This window comes from Bemisia tabaci, chromosome 5 (assembly GCF_918797505.1).
Source record: "Bemisia tabaci chromosome 5, PGI_BMITA_v3".
In the NCBI taxonomy this organism is placed as follows: domain Eukaryota; kingdom Metazoa; phylum Arthropoda; class Insecta; order Hemiptera; family Aleyrodidae; genus Bemisia; species Bemisia tabaci.
Genome location: NC_092797.1, coordinates 51,724,889 through 51,744,369, shown reverse-complemented (window position 1 = coordinate 51,744,369; position 19,481 = coordinate 51,724,889). Strand labels below are relative to the sequence as shown.

Genomic DNA, 19,481 nt, shown 5'->3' with positions numbered 1-19,481 from the left:
AAACGATTATGCGGATATGTATGTAAATTTCAGAGAATTCTTACTACGAGGCGGATTCTTTAAAAATATTCAAAGGGATCCGCACAAACTTGTCTCTGGCACAAACGTTCTCTTGTAAAGAATTAAATTTCCCAGTCAAGATTTGGCAATAGCTGATGTGGCTTGGTTCCTTTCTGCTAAACGTGTTCCACTTTGAAGCAGAGCAATATCATACAATCGTCCCAAATTTCTTTCAAAGAGCATGATTCTCTGAAAAACTGGTTTGTGATTTTACAATTTTTGGCAGCGGTATCATGGGGTGTCTTTTAGCTGGAGCCCTCGTATGTGATGTGTAATGGTTACCCGTACCAGTATATAGTAATGTTTACCGTTCGTCTGGTAGAATTGACTCTAAATTGACGCCGTGCGAAATACAGCGTGAAGAAATGGTAAATTCTACCAATCTTCAAGTCGATTCTGCCAGAGGAATGGTTACCCGTACCAGTATATGGTAACGTTTACCGTCCGTCTGGCAGAATTGACTCTGAATTGACGCTGTATGAAATAAAACGTGACGGAATGGTAAACTCTACCAATCTTTTTTCTCGGTGTTTATGCTTTAGCAGATTTGGTATTCATCTTTCTTTTTTTTGTGTTTTTCAGGGTGAAAAGCAAAAGCGAGAGGGGCGATGGGCGCGGGTGAGAGGGAGAGGGGGCGGGGCGGCGGCTGAGGAGGAGGTGGAGCGGGATGACGTAGGCGCGGTACGAGGACGAGGCGGGATGCTGAGCCCGAAGATCCAGCGGGGCATCCGCGTCAACGAGAGTCAACTCCTCATGCTGGCCGACAAGGCGCGCCTCGACAACTCCCTCCAAGGACACCTCTACAAGCGCACCGCCAACAACACCCGCTGGCAGCTCCGCTGGTTCGTCCTCTATCAGGTCAGCCAGCGAAATTTTGATCAAAATCATCAATGCATTTCTCACAAAATTGGCAATGACGCCATTCACACCGAGAAAAAAACTTCGTGCGTGGGACCCGAAGTTTAGGTCATATGGATCTCTGAAGTTTTCGGATTGAGCATCTGAACACTTCAGGTCCAGCTGCTGAGGTTTGGATCCCACGTCTGAAACTTCAGTTCTTAAATCTGAAGTACTTCGGTTTTCACATTCGAACAACTTCGGTTCTCACATCCGAAAAACTTCGGTTCTCACATCTGAGGTACTTCGGATGTAAGAACTGGAGTTTCAGATGTTTGATCCGAACCTCGACAGCTAGACCTAAAGTGTTCAGATGCTCAATCAGAAAACTTCAGAGATCCACATGACCTAAACTTCGGGTCCTACGCACGAGGTTTTTTCTCCGTGCAAATTGGTCATCGTTTACATTACTGCCGGGATAGCAAAGAGAGCAGTATGTGTCAAATTTTCGAAATCGTGATTTCCTTGAAATTCGTCTAAACTCTTTTAGATGAAATCACTGAAATTGCTAAAACAGCAATATTCATATGATGTGTATCAAAACGAGACATATGAGAAAGCCGTTAGTGCTAAAAAAATGACGTAGTTTTAGGGAAGACAGTATAGTAAGTGACAATATTCCTCCAAAGAGCCAATAAAAACAGCTTTCAAGTAAAGCACTGCCCTCCTCTAACAATTTCTGACCTGAAAATGTGTTTCTTGTGTGTCCAAAACGCAACCACAAAAGCATGGAGAAGATAGCACTTACGGCTGTCTTGCCTAACAATAACCTAGCATGAAAATGAAAAATACCCTTTTCATGTAATTGAGAAAAAATAAGTCGATTTTTTATCATTCAAACGATTTATAGGAGTCTTTCGGACGATCAGTGGCAATTTGACAAAGAACGGAGGCTTCTTTCAATAAAAATTTCCGGTCAGAAGCTTCTGAGGCCGTTTTCTCAAAACTTCATATTTGCACCTACTGCTCTCTTCGCTGTCACGGCAGATTAGGAAACACTGGAGTTAAGGTAAGGTGTGAGAGAAACGAGCAAAGAGTCCTCAGTCAGTATCTCATGCCACGAAAACGAAACGTGTTTTATCATAACGCCTGCGGATGCAACTATTCGGGCTCCATGGAAGTCCGTGTTGCATACGCACCGGAGTGAAGGCGTTTTGACTTATCAAAACTAAAGAACAAAAGATTTTTCTCCTCTGCATCGAGTATTTGCTTACGATCAGAGAAATGTTTTCTCTCCCGAGCAACTAGTTGGTGCTTTGGAGAGAGAGGAAAGGACGTCTTCGGAGATTGACCCTACCCCAGTCTTCAATTATAATTGATTAATAACTTGATTGCTGTCAAATCATTTTCTTCAGTTTGTATTTCAGCCAATCGAAACACTAATTCCCGTGTTGATTCGAGTGATGGACAGTGAAATAACAAAGCGATAAAGTCATTGAAATTAAATACTCAATCAATTAGTACCTACCATATACACTCCAAATACTCTGTAGCATACATTATTAATTCACTGATTTATTCATTTACTTATTCACCCAGTTCATTCGAAAAATATCAATAATAGAGGACGTCTACTCAGAAGCAAAAAAGACCATAGTGCTTAAACTACAATGACCTGGCTAAAATTTGATTGTTGTTCGATGAGATCAACATTCAAACGCTTAATTTTGTTTGCTCTTTCGTTTCAGAACCTGTTATTCTATTATGATAACGAGGCTAGTGAAAGGCCTGCGGGCATAATTCTATTAGAGGGCTGTTATTGTCAGAAACAAATCAGCACGGACAAAGGCAAGCAAATTTCTGACAAGCAGGTAAGCAAACGACCAGTCTTAAGTCGAGTAGTCGTCTGTACTCAGCAATAATTCAAAAAGAGCAGAGAAAATAAACTAAATTTTTCAACGAGGAACCACTCCTTCTTACTCATCTTAGAAATAACATTTGCACTATATGTCCCCCTTCAAAAATAGGTGCTTTTGAGTTAATTGCCCGCTGTTTAGTGCATTTTATGCCCGGAGAGGGCATAAAGCTGCACTGTAGTTCGGGAATTTTTGCAATAAATATGGAGGATGTGAATTCTAAATCGATTTTCCTCCTTATTTTACTTATTTAATATGGTTCATTTACATAGACCTATATTATATATTGGATTCATGATTAAAATAGGTCTTTTTTCTTCTTCATTTTTGGTTGATTTTGTTTGATTTTTCATTTGACCGGCAATTGCCGTGCATTGTGAAGTTTTTGGGCGGACTTTAATTGTCTTGGAATGGTCGTAAAACATTTTTCTACACTTCGCAATTAGTGATTTAGTGTTGAGCTCTTGTAAAATATGGCTCCTTTTCTCGAGGATGGACACAAATAATTTTTTTGCCACCTTACAGCGGTGGGATGTTGATAGTCGTCGGTGTCTCCAGTGACAATCGATTGTCTCGATCAATCGAAATAACCCACCCGATTGTTAATCGGAAAAAATAACTCATACCAAATGATCACTGAAAACTGTAATTTAGCATAGCTGGCACAGGTCGGTAATCGAAAGGTATCGATTTATCAATCGATAATCGGAGTGTTTCAAAATTCTTGATGCATGCTCCATGGCATTGAAGACACGTTCCGTCACTTCTTCGCGCCTCAAGGGGGCAAGAAATAACTTGAACTTTTATCAACAGGTTGTTGACTCGTATATCTATCGATTTCTTGTCAAGTATGGAGAATTTGTGTTATCATAATATGGAAAAAAATCCCGCTCAGTTTGAGAGTAAAAAAATTCAATAGTTTATAGTATAGGTACAGAAAAATTCACATAAACATGATTTATTGAGGCATCGATTGTATTTCATGAAAACCATAAAGTAAGAAACGGAAGGAAACCTAATGTAAGAGGCTAAAATGTATACCTCATATTTTCATTCCTTATGAAGGCTGCAGAGAGCGCGAGTTACATTCCTTTCAATTCTATCTACTCCCTCCATCTGTCTACTGAAAAGGAGAGCTGGAGTACAGTGGCATTCGACTATACTGTGGAGCTCAAGCGCACATGAAACCCCTTCAATTACAGAAATATGCAACCTCAGTCCGTAGAATCCTGAGCCTCTGTAATATGAGGACTCGAACACTGCGGTGCCAAGGAAGAACGCCGTATATGAGCCTTCAAATGTCGCCAAATTTTCTTCGATATAGTTCGAAATTCCTGGAAAACTTGTGGATATTTTCCGACCAATTTTTTACTGGATTTCAATCACAATTGAATCTATAGTATCTGAAGATTTAAAGGGAAAATAATCATAACTCTCCTGAAAATTATCTGTTTACCGGAGGAAATTTGGCAACTCTCGAATGCGCATACGTCGTTCTTCCTTAGCAAAAACAGAACAGACCGTTGACGGGCTTCTTGTAAAAGTATTTTCGCTGCGCACGGGAAGTAAATATTGACGAAGAAATGGAACCCTTGGATTAAGATTAAGGTGTAAATACGGTTTTTTTTTTAAAAAAAAAAAAAAGTAATAGTGGCATACGTTCATTTTGAAGCGGTGCTTTCGCAACTATGATTAGCAACTCAAAGAAAGAAAAAAAAACCAACCGATTTTTCATTAGCTTCCAATTGGTTTCAGCTCATTTTTTCGGTGTCTTACCGCGCAGACAATCAAAGGCACTACGAACTGAGGGCTTCCACAGAGTCGGACTGTAAGACATGGATACAAGCTATTGAGGCGGCCAGGTATTACAATTTCAATTTATGTAGTACGGTATAGATTGAGACTTGATTTTTTTCAGTGTTTATGAGAGATAAAAGCGAGCATTCGCGAGTGGATGTACCGATACTTTCAAATCACGTACTTTTGGAGACATTAAATAAGATGTTTCAATAATGTGGCTCCAATATTTGTCAATTTTAAATCGATTTCAGTAAATTCTCAGGAAAGGGCAAAAGTAAAAACATGCACGCGCATTTTCGCACATATATATGTGGCGGATGAAAATTTCACCATACTCAAAATGAGAGAAATGATAATGCTGCGTTTTTATGATTGTACATTTATGCAGTCAGCCCTAAATGCTGATTTAGCTACCATAGTAGCTATTTAAATATTTTACAAATGCAATATTAACAGTGAGAATGTTTTAAGTCAGTTTTGATTCAGTCTGAAAATAATTAAGTCATTTTAAATCTGACTGACACCCACATTTTTTTCATCCCCGCAGTTTTAACAAACTGTTACAAGAGAAGGAAGAGTTGGAGCAGAAACACTTACATCTTCTCCAAATCGTCGAAAGTGAGAAAACGGAGAAATGGCAGTTTTACGTTCAGTGCGAAGAAATTCAACTGGAAAACAAGGAGCTCAAAGCCGAGGTACGTCATTGGCCCATTCTTTTCCAAAAAAAACTTCTTTTAAAATATCGTAGCTACCCTAGAGCAATGTGCGAAAATGATGGACTAAAGTCTCTCGTGAGTTGCCGTTAGTTAGTCTATTACGTTCCTCCTTTGTCCATGGTAACCACCCGTTTCCACCAACAGGATCCTTCCATATCCTTTTTTGTCTTTTCTGTCTATAGCTTTGTCTACATATTTCAACAATCAGCCAGCTGGTCAAGGAGAGGGTTCTAACCACCTGGAAACGCTTGTTGTTTTTTAGTCTAGATTACCCATTTTCTTGTGTTTATTTAGCTACCCGATAGATCTGCCATTGTAGCGAGGAGAGCAGTAAGGGTCAACTTTTTGAAATCGAGTCTCCCTCAAAATTTGTCTAATCTGCTCTTTAAGATGAAATTACGGAAATAGCTAAAACAGTAAAATGCACCTTAATTGTATCAAAGGTTATAGGACATTTCATCAACGATTTTTTGTCCGCGCAACTCTTTTTTCCAGTAATTTACGTCCACGCGTTTTTTCGGCACGGGAGTTTTGATCCACGTGCCTGTTGAGACCCAAAGTTAATCGGCCCACATGTAAATACAAACGACAATTGCTCACGACGTTTTTTGATGAAAATATTTAATATCTTGGAAGAATGAGGGTTTGCTTGTTTTTTTGTTTTGTCTGTTTGGTCCAACGGAGAATAATACATAGTTGAGAGTTTTGGTGAAAATGGGGGAGCGTCAATTTTATGAGACAAAATTCACAAAAACTCTCTACACCTCTTTGGCGTAACAGGACTTAATTATCTTTTAAGAAATTCCCACCTTGTTATACCTGAACCGGATGAACCTCCATATTTGCCTCAGCTAAAGGCTCTTAGATTTTTCCTGTGTACGATAAGTATCTTGATTTATTTTGCGAGGAAAGATCTGTACTTTTGAAGGATGCCTGTCATTCTTTATACGTTCAATTTCGTATAATACTGTGCAACACCTCTGTTGTGAAATAGTTGCTTCAGGCGCCGCCGCAAGGCGGGCGAGCGGCCAGCGCGGAACGCGCATTGGCGCCTACAAACCTAAGTGGATACTTCAAGCATTGTGCAATGCGTGGAGTATCCACTTAGGTTTGTAGGCGTCAGTGAGCCTCTTGCGCTGGCAGCACGCCGCTCCGCTCTGTTCGGCTTTAATATTTATACTCGCATAGTCAGCGTTTTTTAACTCATGATTTTGAAATGTAAGCACACTCTGCATTCATTATTCTCATTTAAATTAATGGGGAAAAAATATGTATCAATTTATCAAAGGAGAATAATAGTAGAATGCGTGTTTTTAAATATTGGTGGTTCCGTGTTAAATTTAATGATTTCCAAAGCACTTTAATTTTTTCTTTTATATTTTGTGCTTTTATTGTGCTACAGCGAGGTGTACGCGCAACGAAACGCTCAACATTTGACGCATTTGACTCTAAAAGATCGATGTACAAATGGGTTGAAACTAAAGATTGCGTGCTTCTTGGTTTTTTTTTCCTCTTTTATAAGCATGCAGAAGATAACACTTACGGCTGTCTCGCCTAACAATAACCTAGCCTGAAAATGAAAAATACCCTTTTTATGTAACTGAAATAAAATAAGTCGATTTTTAATCGTCCAAACGATTTGTACGAGTCTTTCGGACGATCAGTGGCGATTTGACGAAGAACGGAGGTTTCTTTCAATAACATTTTCCGGTCAGATACTTCTGAGCCCGTTTTCTCAAACTTTATTGTTTCACCTACTGCTCTCTTCGCTATTACGGCAGATTAGGGAACACTGGAGTTTAGGTAAGGTGTGAGAGAAACGAGCAAAGAGTTCTCAGTTATTATATAATGCCACGAAAACGAAACGTATTTTATCATAACGCCTGCGGATGCAACTATTCGGGCTCCATGGAAGTCCGTGTTGCATACGCACCCGAGTGAAGGCGTAATGACTTACCAGACGAAGAACGGAGGTTTCTTTCAATAAAATTTTCCGGTCAGATACCTTTGAGCCCGTTTTCTCGAAACTTCATTGTTGCACTTACTTCTCTCTTAGCTAAAACGGGAGAGATGTTGTATTAATATTTATTGATTGATTGAATGTTGACTTGTGGCAGTTGCGTGCGGTGAAGAAGGAGCGGGACCTCTTGTCGAAGCACAACACGGCGATGATGGGCGCCAAGCCGGGGCTCAACAGGGTAATCTCGAGCGAGAGCGCCGACTCCAACACCGACACCGACAATCAAGATAACTTAGATTTATGGAAAATTAAAAAGGTACAGAGCTTTTTTCGCGGCTGGCTCTGCCGACGCCGCTGGAAGCAAATTGTCGAGCAATACATCAAAAGCCCTCACGCCGAGAGCATGCGGAAGAGGAACAGGTACTCCCGCACTTTCATCTCATTACCCGCCCCCGTATCCCGCAACACTTCCGTGCTGAGGAAGAACGCCGTATGAACATTTGAGATTTGCTAGATATCCTTCGATGAAATTTTCATTTTTGAGGAAAGTTATGAATATTTTTCCATGAAATTTTCAGGAACTTCAGCCGAAATTGCTAACAAAAGTATCTGAAAAATTAGAAAGAAAATATCCATAAGTTTACTGGGAAATTGGTGTTTTATCAAAGGAAATTTGTCAACGCCTGAAGGTTCATACCGCGTTTTTCCCTAGCACGGCAGAGCAACTCCTCGACACACAGTGGGAAACCTTTCACCGTTATAAAATCCTAGTGGAACCAATATTTGGACCGCGTTTAGAAAAAAGGAATCCAAGCCACATCAATTTTGCCAAAGTTAACGTGTCAATTTAATTTTTTAGAAGAGAATGTTTGTGCGGATTCCTTTGAATTTTTAAAGGAATTTGCTTTGCACAGTGCAAAAAATTCACTGAAATTTGCACAAAAATCCGCACATCTTTTTATGCGTGCAACGCAATTTTTCATGCGAAAAGTTAAACTACTGAATCAAATTAGGCAATAGCTGATGTGGCTCGATTACTTTCTGCTTAACGAGGTCCATTTATATCTGATTACTTCTTGATACAATTTTTGAGGCTTATACTTCGTCTATAAAAGTCTGTATGAATTTGTTCCATTGTAAATTATAAAAAAAGAAAAAAAATGTACACCTAGTCAGTGAGAATGGTTAAAACATGTTGTGGCAGCTTTTTAAACTTACAGACTTGCAACAATGGCAACGGTTCACTTTTTTACACATCATGGACATACTTTTTTCATGCTCTTGTAGGAAAATAGTGCATCGGCATATAAAATAAAAAACCAACAGAGTGCGCCCTCCAGCGGGAAAACATAAAAAGCACACTCTGTCGGGTTTCACGGCGTATTAGAGCGCAAAGGACATGAGTCGCTGCGGGTGGATTTTCATAGAACAGACCCCTCAAGGTTGCCACATTGTGTGCTAAACTATTCTAGGAGTAATTAAATTTTTTTCGGCTCATAATACGAACGGCGTGAGTGCCATTAGTTTCTCCTTACATTTAGGCGATTTTTTAAATGAGCTTGAGAAGTGTTGATTTTTCCCATGATTAGGTTACCCATGGGCGTATCGTGCCTTGCAATATCGATTTATGTCATTAAAACACATAGAAAACAATCAATTATTGTCACGACGGATCCACACACTTCAAATGGGGGCAGGAGTGCGGAAGGAGGGTTCGGGGGCTTGCCCCAGAAATTTTTCAAATTTTTAAACGATCAAATATTCAGTTTGAGTCCATTTCGTCATAATAATGTACGAAATATGAGAGTCCCTCCCTTTTCTTTCCTACATTCCTTCCTTCTTTCTTTTATCCTTTTTCTTCCTGCTTTTTTTCGGGCAAACGCGAGAGGCATCCCCTCCGCCCCCTTCCTGGATCCGCCTATTGTACACAATGGTCTTGAAGCAAAAAAAAAATGCGACCAAAATCTACCCAAAGACGGTTTGCAGGGGGTGCGTCTATGGTAGGTGTGGACTCGAATTCAAGAAAAATCAAAATCTTGGCTGATTCTAATTTCGATAAATCGCAATTTGAAATTTTCATAGTAAATGCAAGTTTTCTACTGATTTTGATCCGTTTTTTTACTTATTTGTTTACTGAATCGGTGTTGATCGGTTCACATTTTTATTTTCACTCGACTCATGTTGATCAAATGCATACACCTTTTTTTAACCGAACAATTCGCCTTCTGCTTAGTTAATTACATACTCGACTTTCTGAAGGCGTTTTATGCGTGAAAGCAATTCGCCTTCAGCTGCATCTGCTGCAATTGTTGTTACGAATATGATGTGCGTGCTTATTTCAGCGCATTACATACTTGACTCCCTGAAGGCGTTTTATGTGCGCAAGTGGCGCACTCTGTTAGAGAACAACAGAAGTGAGATTGAAAGAATCGCTCAAACCCTACTTCGTTGGTTCTCCAACAGACTGCGCTACTTGCGCACATGAAACGCCTTCAGAGAGTCAAGTATGTAATTAGCTGGCCACAGCACGCACAACATATTCGTAACAACAATTGCTGCAGACACAGCTGAAGGCGAATTGCTTTCGCATTTAAAACGCCTTCAGAGAGTCAAATATGTATTGAACTGTAATAAGCACGCACAACATACTTGTAACAAAAATTGCTGTAGACGCAGCAGAAGGCGAATTGTATTCGGTTAAAAACAGTGTATAAAAGGAAGAGTGAGGGTAACGAGAGGATATTTATTCGACCAACATGAATCGAGCTAAAAATAATAACGGAACAACAAACGAAAACAACCGTAAAATACACGTTGAAAAAGATTTCAGCGCTTCAATTAAAATGTATTTACCAATAAAGAGGTGTATTTTATGGTCTATTTATGGTGATTCTCGAAATTTTTTCAACATAAACCAAAACATAAACTAAGTTTAAATGCAAAATAAAATATTACATTTAAAATAAAATATTTGATTTTTTTTATTTTGATTCCACACGTACCATAGACTCACCCCCTACAAACAGTTTTTGGGTACATTTTTGTCGCATTTTTTTTGCTTCAGGACCACTGTGGGTAATGTCCCTGTCCTGTCGGTTTTTGCGTTTGGCCCAGATATTCCAGACCAAATTTTCATCAAAAACCAAAGTCTGTCATCGGTGTCAAACTCGCTCCTAATGTAAACAAACGAACGGCGACATAGTCCGGACATAAACAAAGCGTACCCAGAGCGGACTTCCTCGAGATGTTCCAGACTCAATTTCTCAGCGTTAGCGTTTCTTCACCTCGACAAAAGAACTTTCGTCCGCGTCTAACATTTATCCCTTTCGTAAAATCAAATATCAGTTACCCCGTCGATCTGTTCATGGTGATTTCAAGTGAAATTGCGGCGAGATACTCCAGACTCCTAATGTAAACAAAGCGGCCTGTACCTGGTCGAGATGTTCCGGACTCATTTCTTCATTTACGTTTCTTCATCTCGACCAAAGAAGTTTCTCGCGCATTCAAAGTAACATTTTCCGGTTCCATTGTTAGAGAAGAAACAAGTCATTTTGTTGTAAGTTAGGAAAATATTTGTGTTGATTAAGTGGCTTGAGCATTGGACTACCTGGCTGCGCCTTGCATAGCTGCCTCTATATCAAGATGATTGGGAGATACTGGTTGATGTGCGAATCTGAATCCTAAATCCCTAGGAACGGTAGTTGTGAAAACCAGACGGATGTACAATGCTAGGTACCTTGCTCCTCACTTACTTTCTCATGGATGTTCACTGGTCTCTCCAAGGTTCTGGTTTTGCGATGCGTTGAAGCCAATGCTTTAAGTTTAGCTGTAACAACCAGGCTTCGGAGATACTAATTAACAATCCTAGCAGTCACCAAATTCTCCAGCAAACCCGCATAGCTGTCTATTAACAGCTGAAGAAGCAATGGAAACCGTATTTACCTATGACAACAAGATTTTTTCCGTTGGAACTCTGATAGTAAGTATGAGGGGGAACTATCACCTTTAAGGCACGTTTCTCCATGAATTTTCTTGTTTTTTGGCATCAAACTAAGTAGAACTCAAGGAAAATGAGGCAAAACTTTACAAGTTACCATGTAAGGTTCATCTGCTGAAAAGATAGAGTAAAGTCTAAAATTCCTAATGAACATCACCAAGATGGTTCTGCCACCAGCAGTTCATTTTTTAAGGCACGGATCAAATACGGTTATCTATTATTCTCACGGTGCCCATCAAATTATAGGCAAGAAACCTAGTCCTGTAATAATAATGGCATGGAATGATGGGCTCTAATTGGTGACTTGACCATCCCCAATAAGTTATCGAAAGAATTTACTTCTTAAAAGATCCTTTGCGAATAAAGCCAAGTAAATATGCAGATAAAAGTCCCGTGTGATATGTGAAGTGTACTTATTCAAAGTAATTTCAAAGGGAAGGGATGAAATGTTCAAAAGGTAATGTCCAAATTTGCAAAGTTGTAGAGGCGCTAGGCACAAATTGGACAAGGTGCCGCTAAGTAATGATTAAATGAATTTTTTATTGTTATTAATTACGGAAAAGAGGAAAAGAGAATCAGGCCGAATGCCAAAATTCGAAAAGTGTAGGGTGTTGTAGGAGCCGAACCTTCTTCGAGATTACGGGCGGCGAGCGGCAACCTGATTGGCTACGAAGATTGCCGAGCATGGCCGAAGGCCTACTCGCCGCTTGGTAGGTGTTGACGGCGGTTTGACAAACAGCAGTTTTTGGTGAAATGTGGTCCGGAATATCTGGGCCAATCTGTTCACTCCTGTCCTGTCGGGCATTTATATCTAAAAATTACGGTAATCGTTCTCTCGATGTTCCGATCGTTTCTTTAATCCGCCTATGTGCCACTGACCCATTCTGCCGTGCTAAGGAAGAACTCCGTATGAACCCTCAGACGTTGCCATCTCTCCTTCAATAAATAACAAATTTACCGGGAAAGTTGTCAACATTTTTCCTTAAATCTTTCAGACAGTTTTGCCCGCAATTTAATTTAAAATATCTGAAAATTTCAAGGAAAAATAATCATAATATCCTAAAAAATACATGTTTTATCCAGAGAAATTTGGCAACTCTCGAATGTACATAAGACGTTCTTCCTTAGCACGACAGCATTGTGTCCTGGAAGTATACCATAACAGTGAGTTTTCGTGATTTTTCAGTTTGGTTTTCCGAATGGTTGAGGCAGAGGAGGAATACGTGGAGCAGATGGAGACTCTGGTGGCTTGTTTCCTGCGACCCTTCAAAATGGCGGCCAGCTCGAAAAAACCGCCGTGCACTCACGAGGACGTCAACTCGATTTTCCTCAACAGCGAAACGGTGCTCTTCCTCCACCAGATATTTTTGAAAGGATTGACTTCTCGCATGGAGAGTTGGCCAACACTGGTTTTGGGTAAGTTGCTGATTGGATACAGCGATGTTAACCTGCAATGGAGGGGCTCGGAGGAAAAGGTGCATAAGTGCAGTTTTTAATATTTCAAGGAATACGTGTTCAAAGTTTCAAAATTGCATGAACCCTTACGGCAGAAAGAAAGTTTAAACTCACTTGTTGATACTTTAAAGTTAAATTTTAGTCGTGAATTTTTCACAGAATATGCTTTCAAACTAGTTTTAGTTGAGTTCATGAATATCTCAATTTTTTCAAAAACTGCACTTAAGCGCTTTGTCCTCCAAGCCCCTAAATTGGACTACATTTTGCAATTTGGAACTATAAATTCTAGCCCGGTTTAAAAACAACATATGTGCCAGTAGTTTCCTTATGCACATTAGTTTTTTCTAGAAGAGCCAAAATTTATAGTTCCAAATTGCAAAATGCAGTCCAATTGTACTGTATAGCGGCTCAACGTCACAGAGCACTGTGAAAGCGCTTCTTGTGTATGTATGTGTCCTGCATGGACAAAAATCTGAAGTTTCTCTCATACTCGATCGAGCCTTTCGGTTACAGGACTTTTGGTCCAATTTTTTTTGTCCATAAATTTTTTCGTCCAATTTATTTTGTCCACGACTTTTTGTCCTTGAAATCTGGTCCAAGTTAAATTCGTCCTGGTAAATAGTTAGTCCTACGCATTTGTTCGTCCAGTGGTATTAGGTCACATTTCTGTGGTCCAGTGAGGTAAAAAAGTTGTGTCCAAAACTCACGTCCAATGAGGCCGTTTCAGCTATTTCCTTTCAGCTTTCAGCTACTTTCAGTCATCGTCTGAGTCTTCTTCGTCCGAGTCCGGTGGATCTGCGCGTGGCGTGTGCAACTTGAGGTGGTACGCACATGCTCGGAGGTACTTCTTAAGTGAGTTCGTGTCCTTGTAATGTTGGTAATTTCGGACGATGTTGGCAATCATTGCCTGATTGGTAGTGTACTTCTTGCTCACCGGTGGTTTAAAGCGGCGATGACCCCCCCGAGCCTGTGTTAACGTACGCTCTGTGTCCTGTTGAACCTTTTTAAAAGCGTCAATGAGCTTCCAAATGTTAGCATGATGCGTGCCGACGATTTGGTTGAATTTTGAGTGAAAGCCCTCAACTGCGTTGTTTGTTCTAATACGATCTGCCATAACTAAGTTGTAGACGTTCCATGTTTCGGGAGGGAACAGGGGAGGTACCGCACGTCTTCTTCCCCGAGCTGGTTTGCCACGCACGTACGTGTGGTCAACGTACGTCGCAAATTCGGTTAAAGCGTCGTCTATTTCCTCATAGAGAAAAATGAAAGTTTCCACCAAATCTGGGTTTTTTCTTTCGATGTTGGGATTAAATTTAAGGGTCTCCATAGCTACGAAATAAATTGATCTTATTGCCAATTGATTCACACGCCACGCGCAGATCCACCGGACTCGGACGAAGAAAACTCAGACGATGACTGAAAGTAGCTGAAAGCTGAAGGAAGTAGCTGAAACGGCCTCATTGGACATGAGTTTTGGACATTACTTTTTTACCTTACTGGACCACAGAAATGTGACCTAATACCACTGGACGAACAAATTCGTAGGACTAACTATTTACCAGGACGAATTTAACTTGGACCAGATTTCAAGGACAAAAAGTCGTGGACAAAATAAATTGGACGAAAAAATTTGTGGACAAAAAAAATTGGACCATAAGTCCTATAACCAGCCTTTCTTCAAAGTGAAATTTTTAGCTTCCAGAACTTAAAAAACAAAAATCCCGACGTTTTATCTTTTTTTCTTATAACAAGTTCGATTACTCCAGTCTGCGGACTGATTATTAAAATTGATAGACAAAGAAGACAATGGGAAAACGGAGTGATCTAATTGGGCGAAACAGATGCTTTTTATAGACTGAGGGAGAAAGTTATGAGCTAACTATAAGATATATCCATGAGGTTGCCGTTCATTGGTCCATTACTTACCGTCTTTTACCTTTGCAACCACCCGTTCCCGAGTAGGATAGCTTCATTTTCTCTTTGTCTTTTTCGTCAATAATCTTGTAAATAAATGTCAATAATCAGCCTGCTGCACCTTAAAAAAGGCGTGGATTTGAGAACTGATTCTCATGAAATAATTAGCGCAGAGTCTAAACAAGTGAGACAATAATTTCTTCCTCGAAACGAGTTTCTCTAGGAGAAATTTAACTCTCCCGAAAATTGGTGAATGTTGGGATGAAATCGAAGTATTTTTAGACTGGCACTTGAAATAATTACACGTGCTAGTAATTACACTAGAATAAATCATAAGATCCCCAGCGTGTTTTAAAAACATATTTTTGGGAAAATCTTTGTTATTGTCGTAGAAAAAAGATTTCTAAGTTTGGATCTTGGGCCTTGATGGATGGGCAAGAAGGTAATGGTATTTTGGTAACGTAAGTTCTGGTAGAGTTTGCCTGTCATCGCTCTGGTAGATGTGAGAGAGTATTTTAAATGTACCTACTCGGGCCTTAGATTACGTTCACCTTGAAGTCTACCCGAGTCAGTTCACCGCACTTTTATTTCCGTGCATGACTGTTTGCCGACTAATGTGTTGCTTTTGTTATGAATTCGAGCAGGTGATTTATTTGATATGTTGCTGCCGATGCTGAATATATATCAAGAATACGTTCGAAATCATCACTTCTCGTTGCAAGTGTTGACCGAGTGTAAACAATCACCGCAGTTTGCTGCCCTCTTGGATCGGCTGGAGAACAAGCCAGCTTGCCAAGGCCGATCCTTGGAATTCTTCCTCACCTACCCGATGCATCAGGTTAATTTTCATCATCAGTCAAAAGTTGAAAAATCTTATTTATGTAGAATGCTTGAAAGTTTTCAATCAGGTTTTATTTATTGATTTATTTATTCTCTTTTAGAAGAAAACAGACACAAAACGTCGTTTCAGGCACGAAGGAGCGTAACTCTATTCTTAAGTTATGCGAATTTGACGTAAACAATTCAATTTTTTACGAGAGTAAACTTGCATCATTTTCAAAATCAAATATTTTATTTTAAATATAATATTTTATTTTGCATTTAAACTTAGTTTATGTTTTGATTTATGTTGAAAAATTTTCGAGAATCCCCATAAATAGACCATAAAATACACCTCTTTATTGGGAAGTACATTTTAATTGAAGCGCTAAAATGTTTTTTATCGTGTATTTTACGGTTGTTTTCGTTTGTTGTTCCGTTATTATTTTTAGCTCGATTCATGTTGGTCGAATAGATATCCTCTCGTTACACTCACTCTTCCTTTCATACACTTTTTTTTTTTAACCGAACAATTCGCCTTCTGCTTCGTCTGCAGCAATTGTTGTTACAAGTATGTTGTGCGTGCTTATTATAGTTCAATACATATTTGACTCTCTGAAGGCGTTTTAAATGCGAAAGCTATTCGCCTTCAGCTGCGTCTTCAGCAATTGTTGTTACGAATATGTTGTGCGTGCTGAGGTCAGCCAATTACATACTTGACTCTCTGAAGGCGTTTCATGTTCGCAAGTAGCGCAGTCTGTCGGAGAACCAAAGAAATAGGGTTTGAGCGATTCTTTCAATCTTACTTCTGTTGTTCTCCAACAGGGTGCACCACTTGCGTACATAGAACGCCTTCAGAAAGTCAAGTATGTAATGAGTTGAAATCAGCACGCACATCATTTTCGTAACAACAATTGCTGCAGATGCAGCCGAAGGCGAATCATTCGGTTAAAAAAAGTGTATGAAACTAAGAGTGAGTGTAACGAGAGGATATCTATTCGACCGACATGAATCGAGCTAAAAATAATAACGGAACAACAACGAACGTCGTTTCAGGCACGAAGGAGCGTAACTCCATTCTTAAGTTATGCGAATTTGACGTAAACAATTCGATTTTTACGAGAGTAAACTTGCATCATTTTCGTTGATAATTTGTCTGAATTTTGCTTGAAATCAAAAGAAAAATTGGCGAAATTTTTCAGTCCGACATTCTCAAAATTACCCCGGTAAAAGTGTACTTTGCGCGGAAAAAATTGGCAACACTGAAACGCAGTTTTGTTCTTTCGTGAAAAAAACGACACAATATCTCCCTGACATTTTGTGTCAATGTTTTCAAATGAGTGAGGCACAATGAGCTATTTCAGTCATTTTTTACTTTTAAATTTTTGGAAAGGGAAGAGTGCACTCAGTTCTCTAATTTTTCCAATTTTTGGAACGATAGAATCCCGCGAAAAACGATTTCAAAGTTACGTAAATTTTCCTCTCGTCACGGCCGCGATCTCAATCGCGTGAGTTGCCTTCGCCGGAATTAATCGTCTGTGCAGCCGTCAAAGAGACCGTAAAACTCGCAACGGACCACTAGACAAGGTACGAATTTAAGCATTCTGATACATGTTGCTAAACTAAAATTTCACGCAAAATACGACGCGCACAACAAAAATTACCGAAATCAACTCCTTGCAAAGATATTTAATGATTCCTGATGCGTGAATTCAAACCATCCGCTCATGAAAACTCAATGCTCTACGTGATTCACATCGCGCGCTAAACGTTATCATGACAGTCTCTGCGATATAAAAATCTGGCAACCTTAATCTTGACGCTATGGCTCAGCTATAGCAAATTGTTAATAGTTTGAACAACACGTGGTGGGCAATGAACATTGCTCGATTGAGAAGCTTGCTGAAACCGTTGTAGTGGGCGATTTGACTCACGTAGAGCTTTGAGTTTCTTGTGAGCGGGCAGTTGAAATTCCTCGTAACCAATGTGAAATAAAAACGTTAACATCTTCGTTAGGAGTTGGTTTCAGTAATTTTCGTTGTGTGAATCGTATTCTACGTGAAATTCTGGTTAAGAAACATGTATCAGATTGCTTAAATTCGTACCTTGTCTGGTGGTCCATTTCGGAAGTTACTTTATCTGAAAAAAAAAACAACAAAATTTATTCCAAATAATTTTATTTTACTAAAAAAAAAAGTGATACATGAACATGCAGTACTATCATTGTCACTTACAAATGTAATGTTTTACAGGTTCCTCGTTACATTATAACTTTGCACGAACTTCTTGCTCATACACCGCACGATCACGTGGAAAGAAAGAGTTTACAGAACGCGCAACAGCAACTGGAAGATTTGTCCAGGCAGATGCATGATGAAGTAAGTAGAAGCAGCTCCTTCGAATTCACAAAAATGAGTACACATAAGTGCATCACCTGCACAAGTACGGACACGTATTTTGATGCGCTGATAGCGCAAAATGTACCATATTTTATTTTAGAAATGTACCACTGACAAATTTTCTTACCTGTGAAACTTCCCCGAAGAATTTTCCAGACACATCAAACGTTTCCACATTCTTAAGAGTCTGAGAGTTCATTTTCTTCAACACCCCTGTACAGTTAAACATCACTATGTTTGTCGTTACTTTGAGTTACTTTTTTTTCGGTCTGCAGATCAACTAAGAGGACTTGTTTGATCGATCATTTTTGGTTAAGGCGGCTGAAACCGTAGGTTATTCCGAGCCATGAGTGGATGAAGAAAGTGTCCTGCTGAACTACTTTCTCTCAATGACACTCAGCAATTGTTTCCCAAAAAATTATAGAAAAAACTTTGCGTTGTCTCGGGGTCCATGAGGCATTTTTAATTAGTGCAACAGAATACACTTTCCTCGAGGAGGTGCTCTATCGACATCAAACCACGCAAATTCTGCTCCGTTATATTCGATAGCAGCAATAGTGCAGATCAGTGTTGGGAAGCAATACGTCCTATTTCACGAACGAGTCGCAAATAATGGAAAAAATAAAGTCAGCGAAATCAAATCTCCTACCACGACTTTAGCGACAATAAAACTTCTTCCAGCAGTCAGTTACATTGAATTTCTTAGCGTTTCTCGGGAGTTCGAGGGAGGTTTCAAGTTGAGAGGCAATTCAGGAGAATAAGTTAGCAACTTGCTCACGAGCTAGCATTGGCGTCACCGGAAATAAATTGAAATGTTCAGTGCTTCCCCCGTCCTATACCTCCACCATTTTTGCATCTTTAGATAGCACCGATCTCTCCAAAACACTGCTTCTCATTTTCTTTCTATACGTGCGCCTCCCGAGGATAAGAACAGACTGGATAAAAGGAGAAAATTAATATGAGGAGGTTTTTTTTATTGTCATTTTCATTTTTATAATCATTATCGAAATAAGTAATCCGGTTATTACTTTTATATACCCGTATATACATACATTAAGATAATTGTATATATTTCCTCCTAGGAAGGTCACAATAAATAAACTCTTTAAAAAAAAAAAAAAATTGTCATTTCTCTAAACCGGAACTGATGCTTATTCTTGATTTCTGAATAAAAAATCATGAAACGAATCAAAATGATAGCACTCTAATCTTTTTTTTTTTAAAAAAAATTGAAATGCACATAGTTTTTAAGTCATGAAATTTTTCCGCTCAGAATTTTCCAGTCCATAATCGGTAAAAAAAAATTGCAAACGAGAAATGAGATATTTCATGGGCTGAATGATGCACAGTTTCATGAAATCACGTTTGATTACAAACGTTTGTGCTCCCCTGGTCGGGTAGCTAAATATTTTAACATGAAAGTCGGTTTGTTGCATAAGCGCAAAATTGAAGGCAAATTATGCCTCGCAAAGCAACCGCAAACTGAACGGAAGATCACTGAAGTCCGAGTATGTTACCGCTTGATTCTTATTCGTTAGTTGTTTATTTAAGTTACACTAATTACATTCGTGAGTCTATTCTGTGAGTATATTTTAATTATGTAGCTAA

General features: G+C 39.3%; 1 protein-coding gene across 6 annotated transcripts in view; it reads left to right on the top strand.

Annotated features, from left to right (window-relative positions):
• LOC109032298 (ras-specific guanine nucleotide-releasing factor 1) overlaps positions 1–19,481 on the top strand; it is a 71,073-nt gene that overhangs the window by 19,957 nt on the left and 31,635 nt on the right. For 4 of the 6 annotated variants that reach the window (XM_019044388.2, XM_019044382.2, XM_019044366.2 and 1 more), the window contains exons 2-9: positions 643–918; positions 2,646–2,768; positions 4,569–4,675; positions 5,161–5,308; positions 7,447–7,709; positions 12,473–12,702; positions 15,297–15,493; positions 17,727–17,852. In XM_019044388.2, coding sequence (XP_018899933.1) covers positions 760–918; positions 2,646–2,768; positions 4,569–4,675; positions 5,161–5,308; positions 7,447–7,709; positions 12,473–12,702; positions 15,297–15,493; positions 17,727–17,852 — 1,353 coding nt within the window. In that variant the 5' untranslated portion in view covers positions 643–759. The remainder of the gene's footprint in view (positions 1–642; positions 919–2,645; positions 2,769–4,568; positions 4,676–5,160; positions 5,309–7,446; positions 7,710–12,472; positions 12,703–15,296; positions 15,494–17,726; positions 17,853–19,481) is intronic. The other 2 variants (XM_019044401.2, XM_019044374.2) reach the window with 1 other exon arrangement.